A 27604-nucleotide genomic window follows, 5' to 3' on the forward strand; every position below is an offset into this window, starting at 1 on the left:
AAAATGGAATTCAGTCACAGGAAGAACTACAGTAATGGAAAATTCCAGAATAGGATCTTTAGAAACCCCCGCCTGTATTTTTGTTACACGTGTTTCCTGTAAATGTTGGAGAATGAGTTGCACTTTCATTATCACACTGAGCTGAGTTAGTGTGTGTGTGTGTGTGTGTGTGTGTGTGTGTGTGTGTGTGTGTGTGTGTGTGTGTGTGACTACGTTTCACTTTCATTATCACACTGTGTGTGTGTGTGTGTGTGTGTGTGTGTGTGTGTGTGTGTGTGTGTGTGTGTGTGTGTGTGTGTGTGTGTGTGTGTGAGACTACATAAAGGCTGGCGCAGCAGACTAGCCGCTGACTCTACTGCAGCTTCTCATCTCTCCATTATCATCATGAATGGACTCCAGTTCAACCATTACAGTGTTGGTAAGTGAGAACTTGTGCTATAGTGCACGTACTACAGACATTTATGAGAAATGTAAGGATGTAAATTTATGTATTTGTATGAAGTATATTTATCTATTAAAATTAATCAGACACACTAATGTGAACTGAGGCCAAACAGCTCTCCCAGTGGCTGGCTGCAGTAGGAGTCTTAAGCGCTGCCCCATCCACGTAGACAAATAGCATAACCTACGGACTAAACAAGAATAAATACACCTGAAATTAACTCTGTTTCTTTCTTATTATTTATTGATTCATTCATTCTAACCATGCTGCTGTATGAAAGCCCATTCAATAGTTTATCACATCTGATACTTCTAATTAGAAGTGTTAAGGGTGACCTTGGAGAATGGCAAGATGGCGCCCATGAGTGGCTGTGCGTCTGCTAGGCTCCTGATCGGTTTTGGTTATTTGTTGTTTTTTATTGTTTTTTCTCTATCTGGTGCGGATTCCCTGCTAACATATGATCGAGACTTACTATTGTCAATCAGGTCCGCGATGATAAACCTCCAGAACTCCGATACCGGACCCGCTTTCCCATCGCCTCTGGAACCTGGCGTTAACCCAGGTGTCGGCCCTTTGTACCTGTGGGCCTGCCGCTGCCCTGGAGACCATGGAAGAGGAAACGGGGGAAGAGAGCTGGCTTCTTCGTTCAGCTCCGAAAGATCCTGAGAGGCGAAGCTCTTCCCGATCGCTGCTCCGCGGCTGTGTTGTGGCGGATCCAACAGAAACTCAACGGAGTTGGGCTGATCTCGCTGCTAAATGGTGCCCCTGATGCAGGACGCTACCTAAAGGTAAAGAACCCCCGCGGGCGTAGCCTGGAGTCGCTACGTAGCTTAGCCCGCCAGCCGACCGCCATTATGGAGCCCGCGGTATACACATCGCCAGATTTCTCTGCGAAAATGACGTTAATTAACGCACGCTCCATCGCCAACAAGTCTCACATAATGACCTCCTGATGGCTGCTGATGCTGGGAAATGCTTTGTCATGGTCCTGCTTGACCTCAGTGCAGCTTTTGACACTGTAGACCACAACGTACTACTAAACAGGTTAAATGCCCTGGCTGGGATTTCAGGTTCTGCTCTAGGCTGGCTCTCTTCCTATCTCACAAACAGAACATTCACAGTGAAGTCAGAAACCTTCTCTTCAGACACTGCCTCTCTAACATGCGGGGTTCCACAAGGTTCAGTTGTAGGGCCTCTACTATTCGCATTCTATATTCTTCCTCTAGCTGGCATCATTCAGTCTTTCCCAGACATCTCCTACCACATCTACGCTGACGATATACAGCTCTACATGTCCTTCATGCCACACCAGTTGGACAGGCTGGCCACCCTTGTACTGTGCCTGACCCAGATCAGTAACTGGCTGTCCAGCAACTTTCTTGTTCTCAACGCCAACAAGACAGAGACCCTGATCGCTGCACCCCCGGAACTTCAACCAAAAATCGAGCAGGAAATTGCCTCCTTTTGCCCATCAGCCAAGGCCAACATTAGAAACCTAGGAGTTATTTTTGATCCAGCTTTGAGTTTAGACTCACACGTCAAAACCATCTCCCACTCTTGTTTCTTCCAACTGAGAAACATTTCAAAAGTCCGTAAACTGGTTTCTACTGCAGATCTGGAAAAAATCATCCATGCCTTTGTGTCATCACACTTAGACTATTGCAACGCTCTTTTTACTGGTCTCAGCAAAACCTCCCTCTCACGCCTTCAAGCCACCCAAAATGCAGCAGCCAGACTCCTAACCAAATCCAGCAGACGAGCTCACATCACCCCAGTTTTACAGTCCCTCCACTGGCTCCCGGTAGAATTTAGAATACAGTTTCAATCAATCAATCAATCAAAGCTTTATTTATAAAGCGCCTTCCGCAACCCTGTCAGGAAGCCCAAAGCGCTGAACATGGTACAGTTGTAAGTAATTATACTGAATAAATCAACAATAAAAGAAATTCAAATTACAAAATACAAATTACAAAATACAAAATGGAAATAACAAGATAGATGAAACATTCCGGTAAAATACAAATGTGTGAAACACAATTGGATTGAGTGGATGGATTGAGTGTACCAATGAAAACTGTGGAATGGATTCAACATAATAGAGGGCCATAATCAAACATGTTCTGGAAACGCCAAGCAGAGGAGGTGTGTTTTTAGGTGATTCTTAAAGACTGGCAGAGAAGGGGACAGCCTAACTGAGGGTGGCAACTGGTTCCAGAGTAACGGTGCTAGGACTGAGAAAGCCCGGTCCCCACGGGTACGACACCTAGACCGAGGGACAGCGAGCAGGCCTTGGTCAGAGGAGCGCAGAGCGCGTGATGGGGAATGTTTGTTCAGGAGTGTGGCCAGATAGGGGGGAGCACCACCCTGGAAGAAATGATAAACAAAGACGAGTATTTTAAATTGTGAGCGATAGGAAATCGGAAGCCAGTGCAGGGAGGCCAGAACTGGACTGATGTGGTCCCGTTTCCTGGTCCCAGTCAGGAACCTGGCAGCGCTGTTCTGCACAACCTGTAGGCGACGCAGTGTTGACTGACACAACCCTGCGTAGAGAGAGTTGCAGTAGTCAAGCCGAGAAATTACAAAGGCATGCAGTACCCGCTCCAGGTGGGCTCTCGACAGCATATGCTTGATTTTAGCAAGGCGTCTCAGGTGAAAGAAACTGGACCGGATCACAGAATTGATGTGAGCATCAAATTTAAGTCCTACATCAAGTTTCACCCCCAAACTGGTAACAACTGGTTTTGAGTATGGAGAAAGAGGGCCAAGATCAGCATAACGTTCCACATTCCTGCTGTTGGGGTGAAAAACAATGAGCTCTGTCTTTCCCTCATTCAGATGTAGATAGTTGGACATTAGCCAAGACTTCACCTCATTAACACAGGAGACAAAGGACTGAATAGAGAGACCTTTCTCCTGACACAATGGAGAGTAAATCTGGCAATCGTCAGCATACAGATGGAATGATAGGCCATGTTTACGAAAGATTGACCCCAGAGGTAGCAGATAAATGGCAAAGTTTAAAGTTTTAGTGCTGACCTATAGAGCTCTTAACAACCAGGCTCCAAGCTATTTATCTGAGCTTTTATCCCCACACACCACTTCACGGAACCTCCGATCCACATCTGAAAACCTTCTGGCAATTCCTTGAACCAGACTAAAAACCAAAGGGGACAGGGCCTTTCAGTCTATTGCCCCAGACTTTGGAACAGTCTGCCTTCAAATCTCCGTCTCTTGAAATATGTAGAGGTCTTCAAAAAACATCTTAAAACTCACCTTTTCATCCAGGCTTTCCCCAGCTAAATATTCTAAACGATGGCTTTGTTCTTGTTCACACCTTGACTTTGTTTTTACTCCTGATTTTGGTTACTATTGTTGTCACTGCTATTGGTTTTATGAAGGATTTATTGGTTTGAGGTATTTGCCCTGATTTTACTCATGTTGTACAGCGCTTTGTGATTTATATCTGTGAAAGGCGCTATATAAATAAACTTTACTTACTACTTACTTACTTACTTTAGAAGTAAACAGACAGTACTGATTAGACTGAAGCTATCTGAGGAGAAAGTTAGGATGAAAGATAACTATTTCATGCTGTTTCATCATAAACTACACCTTTTGTTACTTTTATAGAAACCACGTTAAATTCTAGAAATACATCTCTTTATTGCTCGCAGTCTCTCTCTCTCTCTCTCTCTCTCTCTCTCTCTCTCTCTCTCTCTCTCTCTCTCTCTCTCTCTCTCTCTCTCTCTCTCTCTCTCTCTCTCTCTCTCTCTCTGTGTGTGTGTGTGTTGTAGCTGACAGGAAGTGAGAAGCCGCAGCTTCTCACATCCTGTCAGCACACATCTCTGATGTCCTTGTCCTTTAAAAATAAAACCTTAGCATTTTTAAAAATATAAATACATGAAGGAATTCCAGGTTTTCGAAGATTGTTGCAGTAATGTGTTTTATTTATTTTTTTTGCCAAGCCTCCATCTTGTATCATAAAGAAATCAGTGTTTCCTAAATGTTCTAGGTTCTGAGTCACAAATTTACAAAGACAAACTTTTATTTACTTATTGTACCTTTATTTAACCAGGGGAGTTGGTCAAGAACCTGATCTTGTTTGTGAGGAGCTGTCAAACATTCAGTAATACTAACCAAATAACAAGACAAAAGATATTCTAACAAGATAAACAAACTGATTTGAAAAAAACAAACAAACAGATTTTACTTATTTACTAATTAAGTCAACTCATGATTATTAGATTTAGTGTTCTTGAGCTCGTTTACAAAAGTCCCTTCATTTTCCCCCTTTAAATGGATACTATGCAAGTTTTTCATATTTTGAAATGATTTTCTTGAGCCAATATGGGCTAAAATGAGCCGTTACAGGGTGAGTTAAGTGTCACTCGGACCCCTACCACTCTCTGTGGCCAGAATGTTGCAACTTCAGAGTGGATTTAGAAAAATTGAGCTTACATTCCTGACACTGCCTGCTTCCAGCATGTTTCCTGCATGTTTTAGGCCATGGATGCAGCAGATTTGTTTCATTTAGTGATGCAACATTCGTGTAGATACTAATGAAGGCTGAGGAGACATTTTAGCTTTTATAGTAGGTGTTAAAAGGATGAATGCACAGTGAGAAGATAATTTCAGTTTAACCACAGATAATTAATAATGGACACCAGGGGGTGCTAAAAGCAAGCCAAACTGCCAAGTTTGATTTAACATTGTTTAGCTTACCATTTGGTAGCCTGATTCCAGTCATATTTTATTAAAACTTTGTTTTTTTTTTACAGGAGAAACCTTGACTGGCGAAATGAGGATTGTTCTGGTGGGAAAGACTGGAAACGGGAAAAGCGCCACTGGAAACACCATCCTGGGTCGATCATGTTTTGAGTCCCTGTGCAGTCCCACGTCTCTGACTGTAGATTGTGCTAAAGGCACAGGCGAGGTGGACAGACAACAGGTTGCTGTCATTGACACTCCAGGCCTGTTTGACACCAGGTTTGGCTCAGATAAAACAACCAAGGATTTGAGTCAGTGCATCTCCTTTTCTTCTCCCGGACCCCACATCTTCCTGGTGGTCATCTCTCTGACCAGATTCACTGATGAGGAAAAGCAGACGGTGCAAAAGATTCAAGAAATCTTTGGACATGCTGCAGACAAATACAGCATGGTTCTCTTCACTCATGGGGACAACCTGGAAGACACCACTGTTGAAAGTTACTTGGCTCGCAGCACAGACCTACAGGAACTCGTGTCCAGATGCAACGGTCAGTATCACGTCTTCAACAACAAGCTGAAGGACAAGAAGCCTCAGGTCATCGAGCTGCTGCAGAAGATCAGAAACATAGTTCAGAAGAATGGAGGAAGCCACTACACCAACGAGATGTTCCAGGAGGCTGAGAGGAAGATCGAAGAGGAGAAACAACGCATCCTAAAGGAGCAGCAGGAGAAAATACGCAGAGAAAAAGAAGAAATAGAGAGAAAAGTGCAGCAACAGTGTGAGATAGAAAGGCAAAAACTGAATCAGCAGCTTCAGGCTGAGAGAGAGAGGGAGAGACAGAGGAGAGAGGAGGAGAGGAGGGTGGAGATTGAGAGGATGAATGAAGAGAGGAGGAGAGCATTGGAAAAGCTAGAGGAGCAAAGAAGGATAGAAAGGGAGGCGAAGGAAAGGGAGATGGCAGCAATGATGCACAGATTAAATGAACAGAAAGCAGAGGAACTCAGACAGCAAGCAGCAAGGATCCAAGCTGAACAGGCTGTAAGGATGATCCAATCTGTGTCGCGTTCTTCCCCCGATCCCTGCAATATAATGTAAATGTTGCATCATTTCACTTTACTGTCATTCAGCATCTTTTTCCAGTTGTTTGTAGTTTTGCTTTTAGTAATTTGATGCAGAATTCACCAGCTGGTTGTTGTATTCGTTCTCCGCAGTCTCTGTTAAGCTGTTAGATTTTGTTCCTGATTCAAGAGCTGAGCTTTCTCATTATTTTCAGCGTCTTAGCAGATTACCGGTTTTAAGTTCCCGATACAGCTGCTCTGGAGTCGGGTCCACAACAGAAGTCCCAGTGTAACACAACATGCTCAGGGAAAGACAAATAAAGAGAAACTCTTGATTCAACTTGTTGTGTGTTTGTTGATGTTCAAGAGAATGCCCCTACACATGTTCAAATATCAAGGGAACACAGAGGAAATGTTCAAAACATCCACTGAGAAACTTGGCTTATATGTGTCTCTAAATTCTCTAAATTAACCTTATTGGTGCAGGAATCTCACTGGGGTGAGCTGATGGCTTTGGCTAATGCATCTTTGTGTTTATTGAGGTACTTTCCACTGCGGGGCAACAACTCCAACTGTCAGATTCAACCAGAAAAGCCTTTTCAAGCTCCTGCTGGTGTCTCTTAGATCTCTAGTGATGGGAAAGTCCCACCAAAAGAGGTTTGAACTTTCCCTTTTGTCTCTTTTCTGATTGTTTCTCCTATTTAGCAAATCAGCATGAGATTACTGTCTTGCATCCCGCCACTGCTGCGGTAACAAGCAGGATTCATTCAATTTCCTTAGTTTACAGTGAATCTAGTCCTGTGATTGGTTTACGAAAGCCAGCCGAAAAATAATTCAACAGCTAGTGATTCTATTGGCTCAGAGTTTCTGTCCGGGGGGTTGAACCACCAAAATAGTCCAATGGGGTCCTGAGAAAATCTTGTGCGTGACGGAGCTTCAGCCAAAGAGTGTTACACACAAATTCAAGAAACTTAATTTGTCACTGAGTTACTTCACAGTTTTAACAAAGATGGCGTTAAGATTAAATAACCAAAGCTAGTCGGTGGAAGAAACAGTATTGCATTCCTTAACACAGATCTGCCATAAGAGCACACCTGTTTATAAACCTCTGTAAAATTGTTGTTCTTCACTTTATAAAAGTCAAATGATGTACAGCAACTGTCAGGAAGTAGGGCTATGAAGTCACTGAAGTTTGAAGCTACTGCTGCATTTTCCAAGGAGGTACAGTATTCATCCTGAAATCAATGTATTTCAGGCAGAAAAGACAAAAATATACTTTTTCACAATGTTCCATGTCCATTTACACTTAATCAGTGACACCTATACTAATTCTGACATTATACAGTCACTCATCCACAAAGACAAAAAAACATCTTTACTGTTTGGTTTATTTAAAATGTTTAAATCAAGCTTATTCAGTTTTCTGTATCAGTAGAAAAACTGATTTTGGTGATCTTCAGCTAGAAACTAAATTAGTTCCGAAAACAATTCTGTTTTATCACCTGCCTTATTTATAAATTTGGCAAATCACAATTTCACACATTTGAGGGCATTACTAAAAACACCTCAGAATGTCACTCCTTCGCTCCGAGACTAAGTGGTTTATTCTCAGTGTGAAGTGGAAATGGCTTAACACTTACGCGAAGTGAATGTTAAACATGAATAATAATCTTATAATGTGTATGAGTATACTGATAGATGAACTAGTTAAATCCACACATACTGATCTGGTGTAGTTAAGATCTGAAATGGATCATTACAGGAAAGATATTAATTTTAAACACATCACTGATTAAAATGAAAGCACAAGTTATTCAAACACTTGATTTAAACATCTTAAGTTGTAAAGTCACTTAGGAACTTTAAGGAAGGTGAACTTTATTCACAGTGAAAAATGCAGGAGTCTCGCTTCTGCATGACACCATGACTGAAAATGTTAATTCTGGTGGTACGTTAACAAGAACTGGTGCAGAGCCCTCTGGTTTGGAGGCCAGACAGTTGGGGTGTTTGTGTCTGCAAATTAAAGGTTACTTTCTGGTCATGTTGATGAAAATTTGACCTTTGATACTTTACAAACCACACTCTTTCCAAGGGCACGGGGTCACGGGCAGAAGACCACAAGGCGTTGGACACCCTTAGGCCCTGAGGACTCAGCAGAGGAAGACAGAGTTAGTTCTGAGGCACCAAAGCATCAGGAGTGAGGAAAAGCAAACCCTCACACAGCAGAACAGCTAATAGTTATCCCAATCAGCAAATTGTAATCCCACTTAGCAAAATCCACAGGCAGGGACCACGATGAGAAGGAAGCCAGAGCCATGAGGAGAAACAGACCAGACCACAGCAATCCACAGCGATCCAGGAGACAGGAAACCCTTAGGACGTCCAGAACTCAAGAAGAACCAGAACCTAGAGCAGCAGGAAGCAGAAGCCAGGCAATGGTTGGAGAAACAGCGATGCCATTCCCAGGCAGCAAAACTAGTGAAACTCAGCAAAGCATCAAAGCACACACACACAGGGCACTTGACCGTAGACACTCACAGACGGCGTCTGACAAACAAATAAATAAAACACTATATGTACCCTGTATGTGCTATGTGAATGGAGATCACGTGAAAAGAAGTCAGCTGAAAGATGTGGATGCTGTAAATTATGTCTTCTGACAAACCGGTGCATAAATGAACATAATAAACAAAACCCTATAACATACAGTATGTAAGGTTAAAATGAAAGCTTTTGAGCAAATACGGTCATCAAAAATGGAAGAGCAAACTACGTAATCAGTAGCTCATAACTGACAAAAAAAAAATGAAATAGAAATCAAAGGGAAAAAAATGTGATAATGTAATCAGTGGTAATCAACGTAATGTAAATATGTATGTATTTGAATGTATCCTTCAAAGAATTAATAAAATGAAAAATTGAAGAAGAAACACAAGTTAATCAGTGTTAGTAATCAAACCTATTTGTGAATGTACTGCAAAAGAAAATAGAGGATAGTGTTGTAAAAAATTCTTTATTTAAAGTTAAACTTAAATCAGCAAATGATTTATGTAATAATTGTAAAATTACTTTTAAACTACAGTATATAAGACTGCATGCCAGGCAGTCTGTGGCAATGGGGCATACATAGTGTACGGATGGTAGGTAGCAAGCAAATGGTTTAATTGTAGGCAAATGATCTTTTCTTTCTAATAAATTACATGATTTTAATAATAAATGATATTTTTGGCTCTTTTGATACAAAATGAATGTAAGCAAGAGTGAATTGTTCAGTATTAATCATAAACTTTGCCGTCAGGATCCTCTAATGTACCTTTTAAAGTCACTGACCATTTTGATTACCTTGGGATGTGTCACAAAGCAATTCAATCATCTGTTCTCCCTTTATTGGAAAAGTTTTAATAAATACTGTCTAGTTAGACCCTGCTTTCTTTATTGTTGATTGGCAGGATTAACACAGTGACAGTGCTACTTCCAAAAAGTCTTTATTCAATGCTTTCTTTAGCTAATTTCCAAGTTGAGAGATGGTAGCTGTTACGATGCAAAAGAAGACCATGGACAAAGGTAAGCAATTAAGGAGAAAGCAGAAAAAAGTTTGAAAGAGTGTGTAATACCAACAGTGATACCGAGCACATGTGCCATCTTGTTAATGGCTGGAAACAAGATGGTGGTTAAGGAGAAGCTGATGCCAGCCATAGGAATTTTTCACAGAGCCCAGGTGGGTTCAGCTGTGAACGAGGCACAGGGATACAGGTGGTTACAGTACGCTGAGTGTTGCACATGCTCATATTTTCATGTTCACACCTTTCAGTTGGCCAACATTTCTAAAATTCTTTATTTTTGCATTGATCTGACGTAATTGATATTTGAATTTTCTAAGATACTGGTTTTCATTAATTGTGTGTGTGTGTGTGTGTGTGTGTGTGTGTGTGTGTGTGTGTGTGTGTGTGTGTGTGTGTGTGTGTGTGTGTGTGTGTGTGTCAGTAATTTGCCAGGCCATTGCTGATATTCACAGAACTGGAATTTTATCGCAAACCTTTGTAATGTCTGAGGGGGTCAGTCTCATCTATTATGAGTATTACTTTATTATCTCTCAGTGGTTTTAAAGCAAGTGAAGAATGGATGAAGCTCCTCCTGGTGGTGGTTGCTATTTTCTCAGCTGGTCACGACCAAGTTTCAGTTTTATTATGGCAATCACATAATGAAAGAAGTGGGTATGGTTCGGAGCAGACTGCTGAGCTGTAAAAGGTTTAGTGCTACCTGCTACATTAACCACACCTGCAGTCATTGACCTGACCATGGACCAATACACAGAGTATAAGGAAATCAACTTTGGTAAGTGTTTGTTTCCACAAGTTAACATGAATTTTAAAGGCACAGTTGATTAATCCTGGTTCACAAATAAACTAACATGGCAGAGATGGTAGGCTATTTAAAAAACAGATCTCAGACAGCAATACTTATCAATACAATACAATCAATGTGATAATTCTATAGATTTCCCACATTATACTTCATAGCTGCTAAGCTTCTTTTGAAAGAAGCAGTTTGGTAGGCAGGGTCACTTGTGCTAAACCTGTCCAACATACAATTGCGCTGATTTTTTACCAGCAAACAGTGACAGCTTGTCCATAGGGGGGCGCTAGATTGCTGCCCTTCCTGATTTTAGAGAGAAAAGAAATCTAAAATGTGAAAAACTTTATGCTCAAGGTACCTGAAAAAACTATTCACATCCGAATCGTGATTCTTATTTATAAAGATTCAGAATCAATTCACAAAAAGTCAGAACTGATCCTGTCTGAAAGCCTTAATGGAAACGCCGTATTTCTGAGCATTCCTGAATGCACCATCACTGGAGCAGGTGCTAGCTGTGCTGCTCCGCTGTGTGTGTTCCTAACCTGCTGAAATTCAACAGAGAATTATCTTTATTATTATCCCGATTAAATTATGTTGTCCACTTTGGTTTGTGTGCTGTTTCAAGCCGCTTGCACAGTGCATAACTGACACTCGCTAAGATTAATTAGTGCCTATTAGTCTTTGTGTTCAATGACAAACGTTCCTGGTTTATGTGGAAAAATGCTACTGGATGTTATAAAACCTGTTTATTAGTATAAAATGATGCACATACACTGACACATTGTATTCTCCTTTTTCCCGCGTCGTCAGACCACACACACTTTTACACACACATTCTAATCTACACATTAGTTGGCACTTTGTTACTAGAGAATTGATTGAGAATCGATTCTGAATCAAACTGTCAAACCAAAAATTGGAATCAAATTGAATCTGTCAGATTCACATCCCTTATATATGCATATATTGTCAATAAACATGTTAGTTTTTCTAAAATATGCATCTACATGCAATCAAAATTACTTACTTATCATTTTCATTAGCTCCCTCTTATTAAACAATGGATTTCCTTCAAGAAACCCACTAATGTCAGTCCTCAGACACTGAAAAAAGTGCCCCAAAACTGCAGCTAAACAGCCAATCATATCTGGTTGTTAGGGAAAACTGGATCATTTTTGGCCAATCTGCATCAGTAAATTGATTGTCTCTGGGGCACTGACTGTTAGTGCCCCTGTAACTGAAAACAGCTAGCTAGCATGCTGGAAGGTGCTGGATCTCCATTCCCCTCATTTTCTCGCTCTCCCATTCACACACAACCACTGTTCATTTATATAGATAGAGCTGAAATCTACGGTGCCCGTCAAGTGACAATGAGGGGAAAAAATGTTTCCTTTTAGCCACAAGTTATTAACTTGTGGCCACGAGATACTTAATGAGTGTCCACGACTTATAAATGCGTGAGGAGTGTGTGATCGGCTTTCCTGGAAGGATCTCTTTCTAAAAGCCCAAAAATTGTTAACTTTTAGCCAAAATTAGGTTTTATCATAAGGGTACTGATATTTTGTTCAAAGAATAATAACCAGTTGTTTTATTTGAAGCTTCTTTCCTGAGCATTTCTCTTATCCGATGGCACCATCTGTGGCTGACAAGCATATCACCCAAAAAATCTGTTGCTCTGTTTGTTTGAGATCGTGACTTCACGTTTCTGTTTATAAATGTGCTTCTGTAGCCGACAAACCGAGCTAAAATACGTTGTTTTATGAGTATTATTCTCATCTCATGTTGTGTTCTCATATATTTATATTTTAGAGACTTACTTGTCCGTGAAAAGTTCATCAACTCTGCATCAGTTGAGGTATTCCTTAAATTTGAAGCAAGTAAGCGGTAGGCTAACGCTATTGGTTAGTTCTGGTCGGCACTCAGTTTCCTATTGCACGGAGCTCTGCGGGGCAGGGGGCAGGCTTAGCAAAAAAAATAAATAAATAAAAATTTAATGTATTGCTTACATTTTATCACAGTACATGATGGCTTTTACGGATATCTGAAAAATCACACATCATTTCTGAAAGGGGTAACTCCTGAAAACAGCTTTAATTAATCAAACCATCCAATAAAGCAGGTGATGTGTCTTTTTCTTTCAGCACCATGGACAGACGCTTATTGTAAATAAAGTGTGTCCTTCTCTCTTGTTGTTTATAGAGACTTGCTTACTTTCATATGCTTTTGAATTACTTATTCGTGTATCTATTATGTCATGCGTGACTGCACATCTGTGTGCCAATAAACTGTACAGAGGCGCACCTGCCGGAGAACAGGAGTTCTGACATCTTTATGTCTTTATGCCTGGATGACGAGGGCATAGCGGATGAAGATTAACATGCATGTAAAATATGCCAAGGCATAAGAAACAAGGACGTAAAGAGGCTGAATGCTTTGGACATTTTCTGAGGAACAACTGAAGCTGGACGTGATCTTCAGGAGCCACAGACTCTACCTCATGCAATACAGACAAAGGTCAGGTGAAAATATTGCTAATTTTGTGACCAGGACTAGAATGCTTGCATTAAAATGTCAGTTCAACAGTCAGGAGCTAAATGAACATTGCATGGAAAGCCGTAAGGCTAAAGAACAGCCTAAAGAGACACACACACAAAATTCCAGCAGTGGAGGAGCTCAACCCAAAGTTTGTAAAACCCAAGATATTCAGCAAACTCAATGCAAAGGCTGGATACTGGTCAATTCACCTGGACCCAGAGTCACAACTCTTGACCACAGTCTGCACAAGTACTTGCTTTGGATTGAGTGTTTCTCAAGATATCTTTCTAACTTTTCAAAGATGAGCTCTGGAGGTGCTTGGGTTGGCTCGGGGGGTGGACTACTGGCGGTTGTGAGTGGGGCCCCTTGGAGGTCTTGGCGGTGGCCATGGGTTACTGCCCGGCGGCTGCATTGCCCCTGGGCGGGTCTGGGTGGGGGCCTGGGGGCTCAGGGTGTGGGGGTGGCCGGCCCCATGGGGGATCTGGGTGGGGCCTTGGGGGTCGGGGCCTGACATGTATGCTGCCGGCGAGAAGGAAGGAACATGCAGCAGTGCCTGACTTGGGTTCAGTGGCCTCGGGTAGACCTTGGCTCCTCTGCTGTCCCATCACAGGGGAGGGAGAAGTCCAGGAGGGGGAGGACCCAACCTTACCTGGATGTCCTATGTCTTTTATAGTCTAGAAGTTGTGCAAATGCAGGGATGGGCGTAGATATTCTGCTAGGGTGGGGCTGGGTTGGTGCCCTCGGACTCCGCGAGGCTCTGTGATGCTGCTGCTTTGGGCCCTGGCAGGATGGGCTGGGGTCTCCATGCCCTGGGTGGCATTTTGACAACAGAGGTGCCTATTGGGGCCACTGGGGGAGCTGGCTCCCTTGAGGGCTAAGCCCAACCAGCTATTCCTCCCCATCCCCACACATTTCTCTCCTCCTGCTCCTTCACATCATCACAAAAACATGCACATAGGACCTTGGGGGGTGGACAAGTCAGGGAGCGCCGGTATGGACCTCATTTCCGCATTCCTGTGGCAACCTACCCCCCAATTTTATCTGCACCTTAAACACTTCCACCGACAACATCCCACGCAAACACACACTTAGGGCCTTGGGAGTGAGCACATCCAACGGCACTTGGCAGAGGGATTTCTCAGCCTCATCCCAAGTGCCGGTGCCCACTTCCAATTTTAAACTGCACTTAGACACCGAGGGCTGTGGGTGCAAGTGGGGTGGTGTGGTGGCATCAGCTGGCATAGGCCAGACGATGCCTGCACTGCCCGCTCACCACAGCCATGGAATACACCTCATCAACACTCACAAACACCATATTGGAGCAGGCGGAGGAAGACTACGGGTCTTAGGACATCTCTGTTGTCGCTTGGCTTCCTGGGGCTGGAGGCTAGGAGGGAGATCCGGCCATCCGGTTGGGGTCTGGGGTGGTGGATTGCTGTGCTCAGCGCTGGGCGGGGGATCCTGCTCATCAGCACCACAGCAGAAAGGGTCGAACTCATGGAACCGGTAATGGTTGTACCCCATGTGCAGCAGTACCGGGACCAGAGTGAATAGGGTGTGTATGGGGAGCATGAGTGGGTGTCCGGCGTGCATTTTTGTAGTCTTTGGTTGTATGTGTATGTGTGAGCATGAGGGAGGGAGTGTGTGACTGTGTTTGTGTATGACTGTGTATGTCAGGTGCGGTCTTTGACTCCTCCCTTCTCCTGGGACTTCTTTTGAAGATTTAGATCTTCGTCTCCCCTCCCCCTGCCACACATGGTGTGGAGTGCGGTGCCTTGGTCTGCCTGGGTCGTGGCTCTTTGGTCAGGGAGTTTAAGATTTTTGGCATCTGCCTGACCAATCCCGGTGGCTGCCCGGTGGGGTCTGGGTCTCTGGGCTCTGCTGGGTCCCCGGCGGGGGTGATCACCCCTGGGTCCCGGGTCATTGGATCCCGGGCTCGGCCGGCTATGGGTGGGAGGCTGTGGGTGGGCCTGAGGGCTTGCCGCTGATGTCTCCCGGGACTCTGCTGGCTGCTGGTTGTGGCCCCCCGGGGCGATCCTCTGCGCCTCTTGAGGGGGGCGGTGTCGTGATCCTGTTCCTGCCTAAGACCTGTTGCCACAGCAACCACAGCCCGCACCTCATCAAGCTCCAGCCAAGCTGTTTCCCCAGCAACCACAGTCAACTCACCATCAACATCATCCAAACCACCTGTCTCTCATTAGCTCCTCATCAGCTCATCACATACACCTGCTCCTCCTGCTATATAACTCCCAGCCTGCTCTCCAACCGGTGCCAGATTATTGAACACGTTTTTGTTAGTAAATTCTCCAGCTTTTCACCCACCTTGACTCCACTGATCCGAACCTTGCCTCGACCTCTGACCTACCTGCTCCTCGTGCCCTCCTGTGATTACCGCTTTGCTCCCGACCACGTCTTTGGATTTCCCCTATTGGAGTTACTGCCTCTCTGCTCAGTCCTCGACCACGTCTCCGGATTCCCCCTGTCGGATATTCAACCTCTCAGATCTTCTGGTAACGCCTGTCTTCTGACCTAGCCTCTGCCTCTCCAGTCATCGCCCCTTTTCCCTCTTTGATAAACATTCTAAAATGTGTCATTCTGTGTTGGGTGTTTTTACGGGTCCGCCAGCTTGAGTACATTACAGGTGGGGGCTTTTCTGGTCGCAGTCTCCCTGGAGTTCCTGTGCTCTGGGGCAACTCCTGGATCTCTGGGACTTGGAGCTCCCTCCGCCTCCTGCACATCTTTAGGGGGCAGATCTGTGGCCCCTCACACTCTCTATTGGACGCTCCTATAGAGAAACCTTACATAAACAAGTGCATGTACACACACATGCTCACATGGTGCTCTCATAAGTATGGACTTGGGCACGCTCAACACAGGTCTTAAGGCTATGGTGGGCACTTAATGCACTGTGATTCATCATTGTGTGATTGTTCCGTTAAACAAGGTTGCTTATATATTTCTTCATCAAGTTGACGCAGTGATAGCTTGATCTTGTTGTAATGTTGTTGTGTCCCATGTTTTATTTATTTTTTGCTTTTTTGTCTTCAGTCTTTCTGCAGGTCTAGAAGCAGATTCTTGTTCATTATTGTTTATTTTTGTGAAACAACCCCCCCCCCCCCATCTTTTGTCTCTTCCTTTCTCTTTCACTTCTTTTTCACCTCTGCCTCTGTGTCTGTCAGAGTTAAAAAGCATACAATAACAGTAACGTTTTAAGTATCAGACGTGACATTGAAAGCAGACACTTTGATGCTCCACCTGAGAGTAAATCTGTAAGGCTTGTCACCAGCATTCAGACATCAATTGTGTTTGCTTCACAGCAGGACGGAAACGCACAAAAAAAAATAAATAAAAAGATGAGCTGGCAATGGAGGCAGGAGTAATTTTCTTAGGCAGACAGAGTGTCGTTCCAGAGTCAATGACGAAGTATGTGCTAGACCAGCTACACACGGACCACCAAGAAATAGAGAAAATGTGCAGTTCCAAAGTTTATATTAATTGATTCCAATGCACTAAGAAGGGAATTGCACACATAGTCCCACCAAGAATGTTTTTCACCACAGCCAGCAAGTACCATCTACTGTTCATGAGAACACACACAACATACAGCAGGATAAACAATTCAAAAAATGTTTTTCTTTCAAACTAAAACACCTCCCATCTTAAAGGGAGGTGCGACCCAAGCCCAGACAGCTGTGCTTTGTCATAAAGTAATCCCAAGTATAAATGGCGCCTGTGATTCCTTTATGTTACTAATTATTTTATCTTGCACTCAGTATGATTATTTAGGTCACCGCACATTGTTGGGATCACTTCTGAGTGATTTTAAGGACTTTTCTACTCACAATGCTAGTTAGATCCATTCACTTACTGTGTTTTATGCTGATCTAAAGCGAAAGGAGTACAGCCGGGTCAGGAGAATGCCTGGGCTGGTTACAAACTGTTTGCTCCCACTTATCTAACTCTGGGAAATATGTGGAATATCCCTTTAATCACACCGTTTGAATATAGTCTACTAACTAGATCAGAGGTATGCAACCCTGGTCCTAGAGAGTCACCGTCCTGCATGTTTTCCAGCCATGCATGAACTTGCAGCTTCTAATTGGCTGAACACACCTGATCCAGGTGATCAACAGCAGGAACAACAAAGATAGTTGGAAGACAAGCAGGACTTTTTTTTATACTTTTATGTCTATGGTCCCGCCTGACGCTGTTATGATTCGCCCCTTTTTGTGTTTGTGTTTAACTTTTTCTCTGTTGTTTTTGTTCAGGTCAGCTGCAGCTCCTCTCAGGAATCCTCCCCTTCCCTGTGAACCTCCTGGAGTGCTGCAGCTGAACCACATCATCTTGATTGCCCTCACCCTATTTCAGGCCACTGCTGCCAGTCATCAGTGTGGAGTTGTCTTTGCTGAGTTGTACTTGTATGGATTGAGTTTGGTTTTGGTTTTTTGGTTCCCACAGTCAGTGGAGGAAGTTTTGTTTATTAAATCTTTATGAACTCTGGATAAAGGATCTTTATTCCTGCAAATGGGTTCCTGCAGATGGGTTCCTGCAGAGGCAAACCGTGACATTACAACTCCACCAGATGTCTGACCCAGCAGGAAGAACCCAGAGACAAGACCCTTCCTTACCTGCCACTGGTGAGGGTGCTGCAGGAGAAGCCAGCCTTCCTGTTCTGACCCAGGAGCTCCGCAGCTGCATGTCAGGGTTGCAGCAGTTGCATGGACGTGTAGCCAGACTGGAGCAAGCGCCTGCTCCCCCTCGACAGGTTCGTTTGGGTCGTCCTGAAACTTTTTCTGGTACCGCAGGGGATTGTCGACCATTCCTCACCTCCTGCCGGCTCCATTTTGACTTTAATCCAAGCGAATTCCCCTCGGAGCAGAGCAAGGTGGCTTTTGCCTTGAGTTTCCTGACGGGCAGAGCCAAGCCAACTACCCCTGACTGCATCCCGGAGATCGGGGCGGGGCTAAATGTGGGCGGGGTCAAACGTTTAGAGGTGGGCGGAGACAACTATTTGACTCCAGCGTCCTGCCCCTCTCTCAATGGAACCAGGAAACAGCTATGCTATGTGTGTGTTCAATGCTGTAGCCGGGACAGAGGGAAGTAGCTGCCAAAATCAAGGTAAGCCAGGATTTTTCTTTCTCTGTTTTAACAATATCGAGGACCAATGTTGGGCGAACGTTTTATAAACTTGGAAATTAAAGTTTTTTTTCCCAATTATGAGTTTTAGATGATACATATAGCGTATTTTACACATGCGAGGCGACTTACTTTTGAGGAGAAATGTTTACAGGGTTCCCACGGAGTCTTAAAAACATTGAATTTATGAATTTGAAAGTAATACCTTTAAAAGACTGGAGAAACCCTTCAATTTTGGCATCTGGGTCTTAAAATTTGTGTTGGATGTAAGTTTTCTGTACTGCATTTTTCTTAAGTTCATCAAAATATTCCAAACAAGTGATGACATGAAGAGAAGCACTAGTATTAATAAAGGCTATTTTTAGACATTTATTTCAATTTTGTGTCTTTACTGTTTGCACTGTTGCTTTTATACAATAGAAATACTGCAAGAAATTAGGGTGATAAAATTAACAATAATAAAAAAACGTCTTAAAATTAAACTAAAATATAGGCAACAAAAATTATTGTTAAGGTTCTAATGTCAAACCAGAGATTTTTAACCATTTGTTTAAAAATATAACCGATCTTCTACCAAGTGCCCACCCAGTGTTTTGTCAAAATATATTGGTAAAGTTGTATAGATGAATAAATGAAAACTAGTTCAATAATTTTATTTTATTTATTTACTTTTTTGCTGATAGTGCTGTGAAATAGGTATTCATTTTTCTATATGGCTTTAGAAAGATCTTAAACAGACTTAAATTTAAGTTGAAGAAACCTGTAGGAACACTTTTATAGCTTTGGGGAGATATGTTGTGTGGTCATGATTACTTTTTGGTGGAAAATATATTTTACAGGGGGAAATATGTTAGTTTTTTAAGCTTATGTTCGTATCTGAGTTCTACACCTGATGGGCTTTATTATTATGGTTAGAGTGCTAATCTGATGTGTGTAATTATATAAACGTTTTGCTCAGTCAAGTGTCAACAGAATAACATGAATGTTTTCATAGTGAATGAATGTTGTCATTGTATCACCAAGGTCTGAGGAAGACAGAGTGCAGGCATGAAAAAGACGGAGAGAGGAAAGAGTAAAACAGGTGAGAGACAATTTGATTAATTCTTGTAGTTTAACTGTTGCTTGCAGACTAAAGCATAATTCCTTCACTTATTTCAGGGCCTGGAAGTGGTCCCTCCTAAGAAGTCCTGCCTTACTGAATTAGTCTGTGCAGCATCAGGTATTGTTCAAACAAGTATTATTGTACACAACCCCCTAGGTTGTCGAAATGGGATGTGGGAAGATTCAAGATTCAACTTTTTGTCATATGCACAGCTAGAAAAACACGCTTTCTGCACAATGAAATTCTTACTTTGCCAAGATTAGAAAATTAAGACCGTTCCAGACGAGCACTTTTTTTTTTTCAAAGCAAGTTTTTCAGTAATTTCTCTATTTTCATTAAACCAGAATACTAAGCAACTGATCTTTTTTACAACTTGCATCGTTAATATGCTTTTTATGAACCACAATCTTTTTCCTTTCTAGCAGAGGCTGAGAACTTGCTGGAACTGGACACAGGGAACAGAGTATGTTTTATATTGTTGGCTTTTCTTGTGTCATTGTTTCTTCTCCAACCTCTATTTTAATTAGAGGTGTCAAATAATTCCATTACTTGCAATTAATTTTTTACAGCCATGATTATCGTGTTATATATTTTAATTATGTTAATCATTTTCAATCTACTGCTTCTTTATGGGACTTTTAAGTAAACTAATTTCTTTTTATGCTTCTTGCTGGTGTTCATAAAGGGTTGATGTAAACTCATAAGTTGAAGGGTTGACGTTACAGTGACAAGACCGGTGAGAGATTAGCTGCAGCAGTGTTTATTTCAGCGACCTTGTTATCTTTACTCCGTTTTTTTTTTTCACCCTTCTTGCAACTTTTTCCAAAGTTATTGTTACCATTTGGATGTAATGGGTGTGTCACTGAGCATCAAGGCTGCTGACAGCTTCTCTCCTGTACCAGATGCACATCCGTGCTGCAGTTTGGAAAGACCACAGCATCAGCTGTTTGGCTTGCTGTTAGCATTGAAAATAAGGCTTATATTAGGCTTATATTATGTACAGTTATTAGATTAAATTGAAAGATTAGATTACTTTCAGATCATGCATAATTAATGTAAAATATGTTTTTAATCTCTTGACAGCAGTAATTTTAATATTGTCTTTATTTTTGATTAGGAGAATTCTCTGCTTGAGGACACCTTTGAGGCAGCAAGGTGGTGTACCACAAGGTCCTTCAAAGGAAGCCTTTCCCTTCCCCAGGTCATCACCATGGACAGGGAAGCTTGCCGGAGGGCAGTGGAGAGGTTATGCTTCTGTGATGGCCTGGATGAAGAGGAGATGAACGATTGCAGGGAACCGTTCCTATTCATGTTTAGTTTTCAGTCCGACTATGAGGAGTTCTGCAGAGAAATTGAGGAAAAAAGGAAGATGAGGGTGTTTTCTGGCTTTGAAATGCCATAGTACAGCTGTGTCACAGTTTTTGCATTCTTTTTCCTCCTCACATTGTTTTTTTTTTTGGAGGTTCTCTTGTTTTTTGTGTGCTTTTTGGTTCATTTGTTTGTACTTTTATTCCTGTGTTGGCTGTTTGCTCTATTAAATTTACCTTTTTTTTTGAAAAATTTAGTCTGCATTCTTGGGTGTCTCACACAATGTCTCACCACCCCGCCTCAAACCCTGGCGTGTTTTAAGAAGTATCAGCACAATTTAAGTCTCTGGTCCTCTTAATGTAGCTGATATAACTGAGTGTACAACAAATTTACCCGTGTCTGTACTGTTTAACACTCACTTGGGAAATGACTATTAAAATAAAGGCGGCATTGATAAAATCAACTATTAAAATGGTTTTGGCAGGTTTAAAGAATAGTCTATCAAATGCCTGAACCTTTTATATAGGTACCAAAAGTACCTATTTTAGCTAAAAGACACAAATACCTATGTGCTATAAAATACACATACCATACAAAAGTAGAAAAAAGAATAAAAATATCAGAACAGATTGGATCAAAAATGGCGCCTGTAATTATCTGCTCTTTAAAATTATTACATCCAGCAAACAAGTCATTTGATTACCAATGTTATGCTTTACATGAGTTTTGTGGGTTTTTAGGGCTTTCTAATCCTTAGAAAGGGGCTACTCGCGGTTTCCTGGTTACATTGAGAGAGGGGCAGGAGTCAAACAGTTGTCTCCACCCACCTCTAAACGTTTAACCCCGCCCACATTTAGCCCCGCCCCAATCTCCGGGATGCAGCCAGGGGCTACTCGGAGAGCCAAGAGGTGGGGGCTGGCTGAGTGGGATCGTGGAGCGGAGGTGGTTCGTTCCATCCGGGCCTTTTCCACTCAACTGTGTCTCAATTCAGGGTCTGCATCCTGGATGGACGGCAAGATGGCGAACTAAGCGGCTGTCCTTAACTTAGCTCTGGTGCAAGGTACCTTTTATCCCTCCTTTTTTGGTGCTTTGTTCCCTCAAAAACCTTACGCGGACTTCACAAAGATGCCGAAAGAACAGAAGAAGGACAAAAAGGAAAGCAAGTTTTCCCAGAATGATAATATAAAAGACTTGGCTTCAGCTGCGGATGACCACGACTACTGCCTTTCAGACATGGAGCTTGAAAGTGGCGGCGGGGAAAAAAGAAATCTGGAGGAAATGAATGATTTGCTTCTCTCGACTCCGTCTAAAGGTGACCATCCGAGAAAGATTGCTAGACCCAGTCCCACAGCGAGCGACATCCTGGTAGCTATTCAAGCTCTCCACGTGCGATTTGATAAACAAGATGACAAAATGGCGGACATTAACAACAAGTTATCTGAGAATGCCTCGTTGATTGCCAGTCTTGCTGAGTCCATTGAGTTCAATGCAGCGGAAGTCCGTGATTGTAAACATAAAATTGCGGGCTTGGAGAAGGAAGCCTCAACCTTACGGAGAGAAGTTGATGACCTCAAAGAAAAGGCAAGAGAACGAGACCGGTACTCACGAAGATGGAATCTAAGGATTAAAGGAATGAAAGAACGCATGGATGAAGATATCAGAAAAGAGGTGATTAAAATTCTCGCCAAGATTGCCCCAGAATGGTCGGATAATTTGGAGTACATCGTCGACACTGTGCACCGGATTGGAAGGAAAGAAGAGGGCAGAAATCGCCAAGTCATAATTCAATTCACACAGCGCCTATATAGAGATGGAATATGGAAGAAGTCCAAAAAGGCTCAGATTTGTGAGAGTGAAAAAATCCGTTTTGCCGAGGATTTGACGAAGGAGGATCGTATGGAGAGGGAGAAGGTTTGGCCGAAAATTCTACAAGCCAGAAATGCGGGAGAGAAGGCGTACTACAGGGGAGCTGTTGGTTATATCAACGGCCGTCGCGTTCTGGCAGATGACTGAAAGATGTTCACCTTTACTTGTTCTCCGAACTCTACTTAAGAGGGACGTTTGACAGTTATGAATGGGATGGGAGGTGCCGACACCACTGTTCTTTCACCTTTCACTAAACAGGAAAGTAAACTACATTTTTCTTTTATCTTCAAGTTTGATATTCTCAATATTTTGAACTCTATTTTTGTTTATTTTAATGCTACGCACGTGTTTATCCTTTGTGTCATTGAATGTTAGAGGTCTCAGGGATAATGTTAAAAGAAAAGCAATGTTTATGTTTATCAAAGGGCTAAAAGCAAATTGTGCCTTACTGCAAGAAACTCATTCAAGTGACGCTGACGCCACCTTCTGGTCAAATCAGTGGGGTGAAAAAATCCTCTTCAGCCATGGATCAAACCACTCTGCTGGAGTTGCTCTCTGTTTCTACCGATGTCCAGGGAAGGTCGTGACTTTTCAGGCTGATATTTCAGGACACTGGCTGGCAGTTGTATTGAGTATTGATGGTTCATTTGTGATCCTAGTAAATGTTTATGGGTACTCCTCTGTAACTCTAAATAAGCTCATGCTGGAAAAAATAACAGATGTCCTCTCTGAGTATAAACTTTTATACCACACAGACCATGTGTTACTAGGCGGTGATTTTAATCTTGTTCCAAATGAATGGCAGGATAGACACCCTCCTAGATACAGTATTAATCAGTGGAATCCAACTCTAACAAAATTCATTGCTTCAAACAATTTAAGTGACATATGGAGAGAGAGAAACCCTGGAGTTACTCAGTTCTCTTGGATTAAACCAAACGGTAATAATATGTCCAGATTAGATCTGTGGTTGGGCTCGTCTGTACTATATAGATATGTTTCACATGTTTCCATCTCAGCAGCCCCGTTGACAGATCATAGTATTACTACTCTTAAACTTAACCCTGAAAATAAAACACAGTTTAAAAAGGATTACTGGAAATTTAATGCAGATCTGTTAATTGATGATGGGTATGTTAAAATGGTTAAAGAACTCCTGCATAAAATCTACAATGATGGAACAATTGGTACTTACACACACAGATGGGAATTTTTTAAATTTAAAGTTAGAGAATTTTCAATTACGTTTAGTAAAATGAAAAGTAGACAACAAAAGGAGTTTGAAAGTCAACTACTTTACAATTTAAATAATTATTGTAATAGACAGTTTATGTCAGAGGCTGATAAGAAATCCTTTTTGTCTTTACAAGCTCAATTAGATGATTTATACAAGAAAAAGGCTCATGGAGCATACATTAGAGCTCGTGCAAAATGGATAGAAGAAGGTGAAAAAAGTACTTCATATTTCTACAATCTGGAGAAACGGAGGCAAGAGAAGAAATGTATTAATACATTACTTATAAATGGGGAAGAATGCACAAATCACAAGACTATAGCAGAAGAAATACATAAGTTTTATTCAAATTTATACTCATCTAAATACTTAATTACTGATTCAATTACATTTTTTGATCAGATTGAACCTTATATTCCAAAAATCGATTCTGTATTCAGAGAAATTTGTGATTCTGACATATCACTAGATGATTTAGATCAAGCCTTAAACAAACTGAAAATGGACAAAGCTCCTGGTCAGGATGGCTTGACTGCCATCTTTTATAAATTCTTCTGAAAAGAAATGAAAGAATTTTTCTTCAAAACTATTAGAGAAATCATTAGTAATGAAACATTAGCAACGACAATGAAACAGGGTCTTATTTCCCTTATCCCCAAACCTGGTAAAGATAAAAGATTAATCGATAATCTACGACCAATTACTCTATTGAATACAGATTATAAAATTCTGGCTCATGTTATTGCAAACAGATTAAAGGACGGCTTAGATCAGATTATTAGTGAAACACAATCTGGGTTCCTTAAGAATCGTTCTATCCATAATAATATTAGACTAGTTTTAGATCTACTGGATTATAATCACTTAATTGAAGATGATGGAGTGATTCTTTTTTTAGACTTTTATAAAGCATTTGATACGGTCGAACATCCTTTTATTTTGAAAGCTTTACAGTATTTTGGTTTTGGTAAAAAATTCATAGATTTAATTTCTTTGTTATACTCCGATATCAATAGTTCTATTTCTCTAACTTTTGGAACGTCTAAACGATTTAACGTCAGTCGAGGAATCCGCCAGGGGTGTCCAGCTTCTCTGTTACTTTTCATTATTGTAACAGAACTTTTAGCTATTTTCATGAAACACAATCCAAATATTCAACCACTGAACTTGATGGGAGCCCCATTAATCATAAGTCAATTAGCAGATGATACGACACTATTTTTAAAGAACATGACACAGGTTCCTCTTGCACTAAATGAAATTTCACTATTTTCAAAGGCCTCTGGTTTGTACCTGAATATCAGAAAATGTGAATTATTAAATATTCATGACTGTGAACCCAGTATCTCTCTTAACATAGCTATTAAAACTGAAATTAAATATTTGGGCATTATAATATCAAAGAATACAAACAATAGAGAAAATCTAAATTTTGAGCATATTACCCAGAAATCTGAAAAGATCCTATTCAGCTGGTTACAAAGAGACCTCTCCATCTTTGGACGCGTCTTACTTACCAAAACAGAAGGTATTTCTCGACTGATTTATCCATCACAGTGCTTATATGTTTCCAATAGACTAATCTCTAATATAAATCAAATTAACTTTAATTACATTTGGAGAAACAAACAACATTATATTAGGAAGAATGATGTAGTGAAATCGTTTGAAGAAGGAGGTTTGAATGCGATTGATTTTGAAGCAATGGATGGTTCCATCAAACTCAAATGGTTGCAGTCTTTCATAAATAACTCAAACAGTATTTGGTTTTATTTCCCTAAAATAATTTTCGAGAAGATTGGTGGCATTGAATTTCTCTTAAAATGTGATTTTGAAATTTCCAAAATACCTATTAAATTATCTAATTTTCATAAACAGGTTCTTCAGTACTGGAAAATGATTTACAAGCATAATTTTTCTCCACATACAAATTCAATTTGGAACAACAGATGTATATTGATAAACCGAAAATCCATTTTTTATAAGGATTGGATGGATCATGGAATTTGGACAGTTTTACACTTGTTAGACAATGATGGCAATGTATTATCGTACAATAAATTCATAGAAAATTATGGCGTATCATGTACTCAAAGTAAATTCATTAAAGTTGTGAAAGCCATTCCCCCTGCAATGATTCAGATGGCTAAAGCCAGTTTAACCTATTCTTCCTCTACAGGTGCTGGCCAGTAAATTAGAATATCATCAAAAGGTTGAAAATATTTCAGTAATTCCATTCAAAACGTGAAACTTGTACATTATATTCATGCAATGCACACAGACCAATGTATTTCCGATGTTTATTACGTTTAATTTTGATATTTATAGGTGACAACCAATGAAAACATCAAATCTGGTATCTCAGAAAATTAGAATATTCTAAAGGCCAATGAAAAAATGTTTGTTTCTCTAATGTTGGCCAACTGAAAAGAATGAACATGAAAAGAATGTGCATGTATAGCACTCAATACTTAGTCGGGGCTCCTTTTGCCTCAATAACTGCAGTAATGCGGCGTGGCATGGACTCGATCAGTCTGTGGCACTGCTCAGGTGTTATGAGAGCCCAGGTTGCTCTGATAGTTGTCTTCAGCTCCTCTGCATTGTTGGGTCTAGCGTATTGCATCCTCCGCTTCACAATACCCCATAGATTTTCTATGGGGTTAAGGTCAGGCGAGTTTGCTGGCCAATCAAGGACAGGGATACCATGGTCCTTGAACCAGGTGCTGGTGGTTTTGGCACTGTGTGCAGGTGCCAAGTCCTGTTGAAAGGTGAAGTCTGCATCCCCATAAAGTGGGTCAGCAGCAGGAAGCATGAAGTGCTCTAAAACTTCCTGGTAGACGGCTGCATTGACCCTGGACCTCAGGAAACAGAGTGGGCCAACACCGGCAGATGACATGGCACCCCACACCATCACTGACGGTGGAAACTTTACACTGGACCTCATGCAACGTGGATTCTGTGCTTCTCCGCTCTTCCTCCAGACTCTGGGTCCTTGATTTCCAAAGGAAATGCAGAACTTGCTTTCATCAGAAAACATAACTTTGGACCACTCAGCATCAGTCCAGTCCTTTTTGTCCTTGGCCCAGGCGAGACGCTTCTTGCGCTGTTTCATGTTCAAGAGTGGCTTGACACACGGAATGCGACACCTGAATCCCATGTCTTTCATGAGTCTCCTCGTGGTGGTTCTTGAAGCGCTGACTCCAGCTGCAGTCCACTCTTTGTGGATCTCCCCCACAGTTTTGAATGGGTTTGTCGTCACAATTCTCTGCAGGGTGCGGTTATCCCTAGAGCTTGTACACTTTTTTCTACCACATTTTTTCCGTCCCTTCGCCTGTCTGTTAATGTGCTTGGACACAGAGCTCTGCGAACAGCCAGCTTCTTTAGCAATCACCTTTTGTGTCTTGCCCTCCTTGTGCAAGGTGTCAATGATTGTCTTTTGGACAGCTGTTAAGTCAGAAGTCTTCCCCATGATTGTGGTGCCTTCAAAACAAGACTGAGGGACCTTTTAAAGGCCTTTGCAGGTGTTTTGAGTAAATCAGCTGATTAGAGTGGCAGCAGGTGTCTTCTATATTCAGCCTTTTCAGAATATTCTAATTTTTTGAGATACCAAATTTGGAGTTTTCATTAGTTGTCACTTATGAATATCAAATTTAAATGTAATGAACATTGGAAATACATTGGTCTGTGTGCATTGCATGAATATAATGTACAAGTTTCACGTTTTGAATGGAATTACTGAAATATTTTCAACCTTTTGATGATATTCTAATTTACTGGCCAGCACCTGTATAATTCGTGAACCATCCTTAGTTATTGATGATTGTCAATTTAATGGAAAGTCATGCAATAATAAATTCTT

The 27604-nt window shown here is 41.6% G+C and overlaps 2 protein-coding genes across 3 annotated transcripts; both read left to right on the top strand.

Moving 5' to 3' along the window:
* Nucleotides 1-305: 305 nt before the first annotated feature.
* Nucleotides 306-6548, top strand: LOC129164736 (GTPase IMAP family member 9). Of its 2 annotated transcripts, XM_054745794.2 has the most exons (3): nt 306-418; nt 928-1230; nt 5221-6548. In XM_054745794.2, exon 3 carries the CDS (start codon nt 5241-5243, stop codon nt 6243-6245), a length of 1005 nt encoding a protein of 334 aa, XP_054601769.2. In that variant the 5' UTR covers nt 306-418; nt 928-1230; nt 5221-5240; the 3' UTR covers nt 6246-6548. The 2 variants fall into 2 exon arrangements, with proteins under 2 accessions (XP_054601769.2, XP_054601768.2); XM_054745793.2 differs by lacking the exon at nt 928-1230 and having other exon boundaries at nt 320-418.
* Nucleotides 6549-16211: 9663 nt separating this feature from the next.
* LOC139069852 (uncharacterized) lies at nt 16212-25921 on the top strand. The gene is made up of 4 exons (XM_070550985.1): nt 16212-19316; nt 19394-19454; nt 19760-19800; nt 20455-25921. Exon 4 carries the CDS (start codon nt 21771-21773, stop codon nt 22656-22658), a length of 888 nt encoding a protein of 295 aa, XP_070407086.1. The 5' UTR covers nt 16212-19316; nt 19394-19454; nt 19760-19800; nt 20455-21770; the 3' UTR covers nt 22659-25921.
* The last annotated feature ends 1683 nt before the right edge of the window (nt 25922-27604 follow it).

The sequence above is a fragment of the Nothobranchius furzeri genome, chromosome 5 (genome assembly GCF_043380555.1).
Source record: "Nothobranchius furzeri strain GRZ-AD chromosome 5, NfurGRZ-RIMD1, whole genome shotgun sequence".
Classification (NCBI taxonomy): Eukaryota; Metazoa; Chordata; class Actinopteri; order Cyprinodontiformes; family Nothobranchiidae; genus Nothobranchius; species Nothobranchius furzeri.

What these genes read in the sequence shown, in the direction of transcription:
- LOC129164736 (XM_054745793.2), top strand. Translation starts at nt 385, where the DNA reads ATGAATGGACTCCAGTTCAACCATTACAGTGTTG. An exon ending in GTTCAACCATTACAGTGTTG is followed by an intron (nt 419 to 5,220) that starts GTAAGTGAGAAC and finishes TTTTTTTTACAG; the next exon opens with GAGAAACCTTGACTGGCGAA.
- LOC139069852 (XM_070550985.1), top strand. Translation starts at nt 21,771, where the DNA reads ATGCCGAAAGAACAGAAGAAGGACAAAAAGGAAAGCAAGTTTTCCCAG.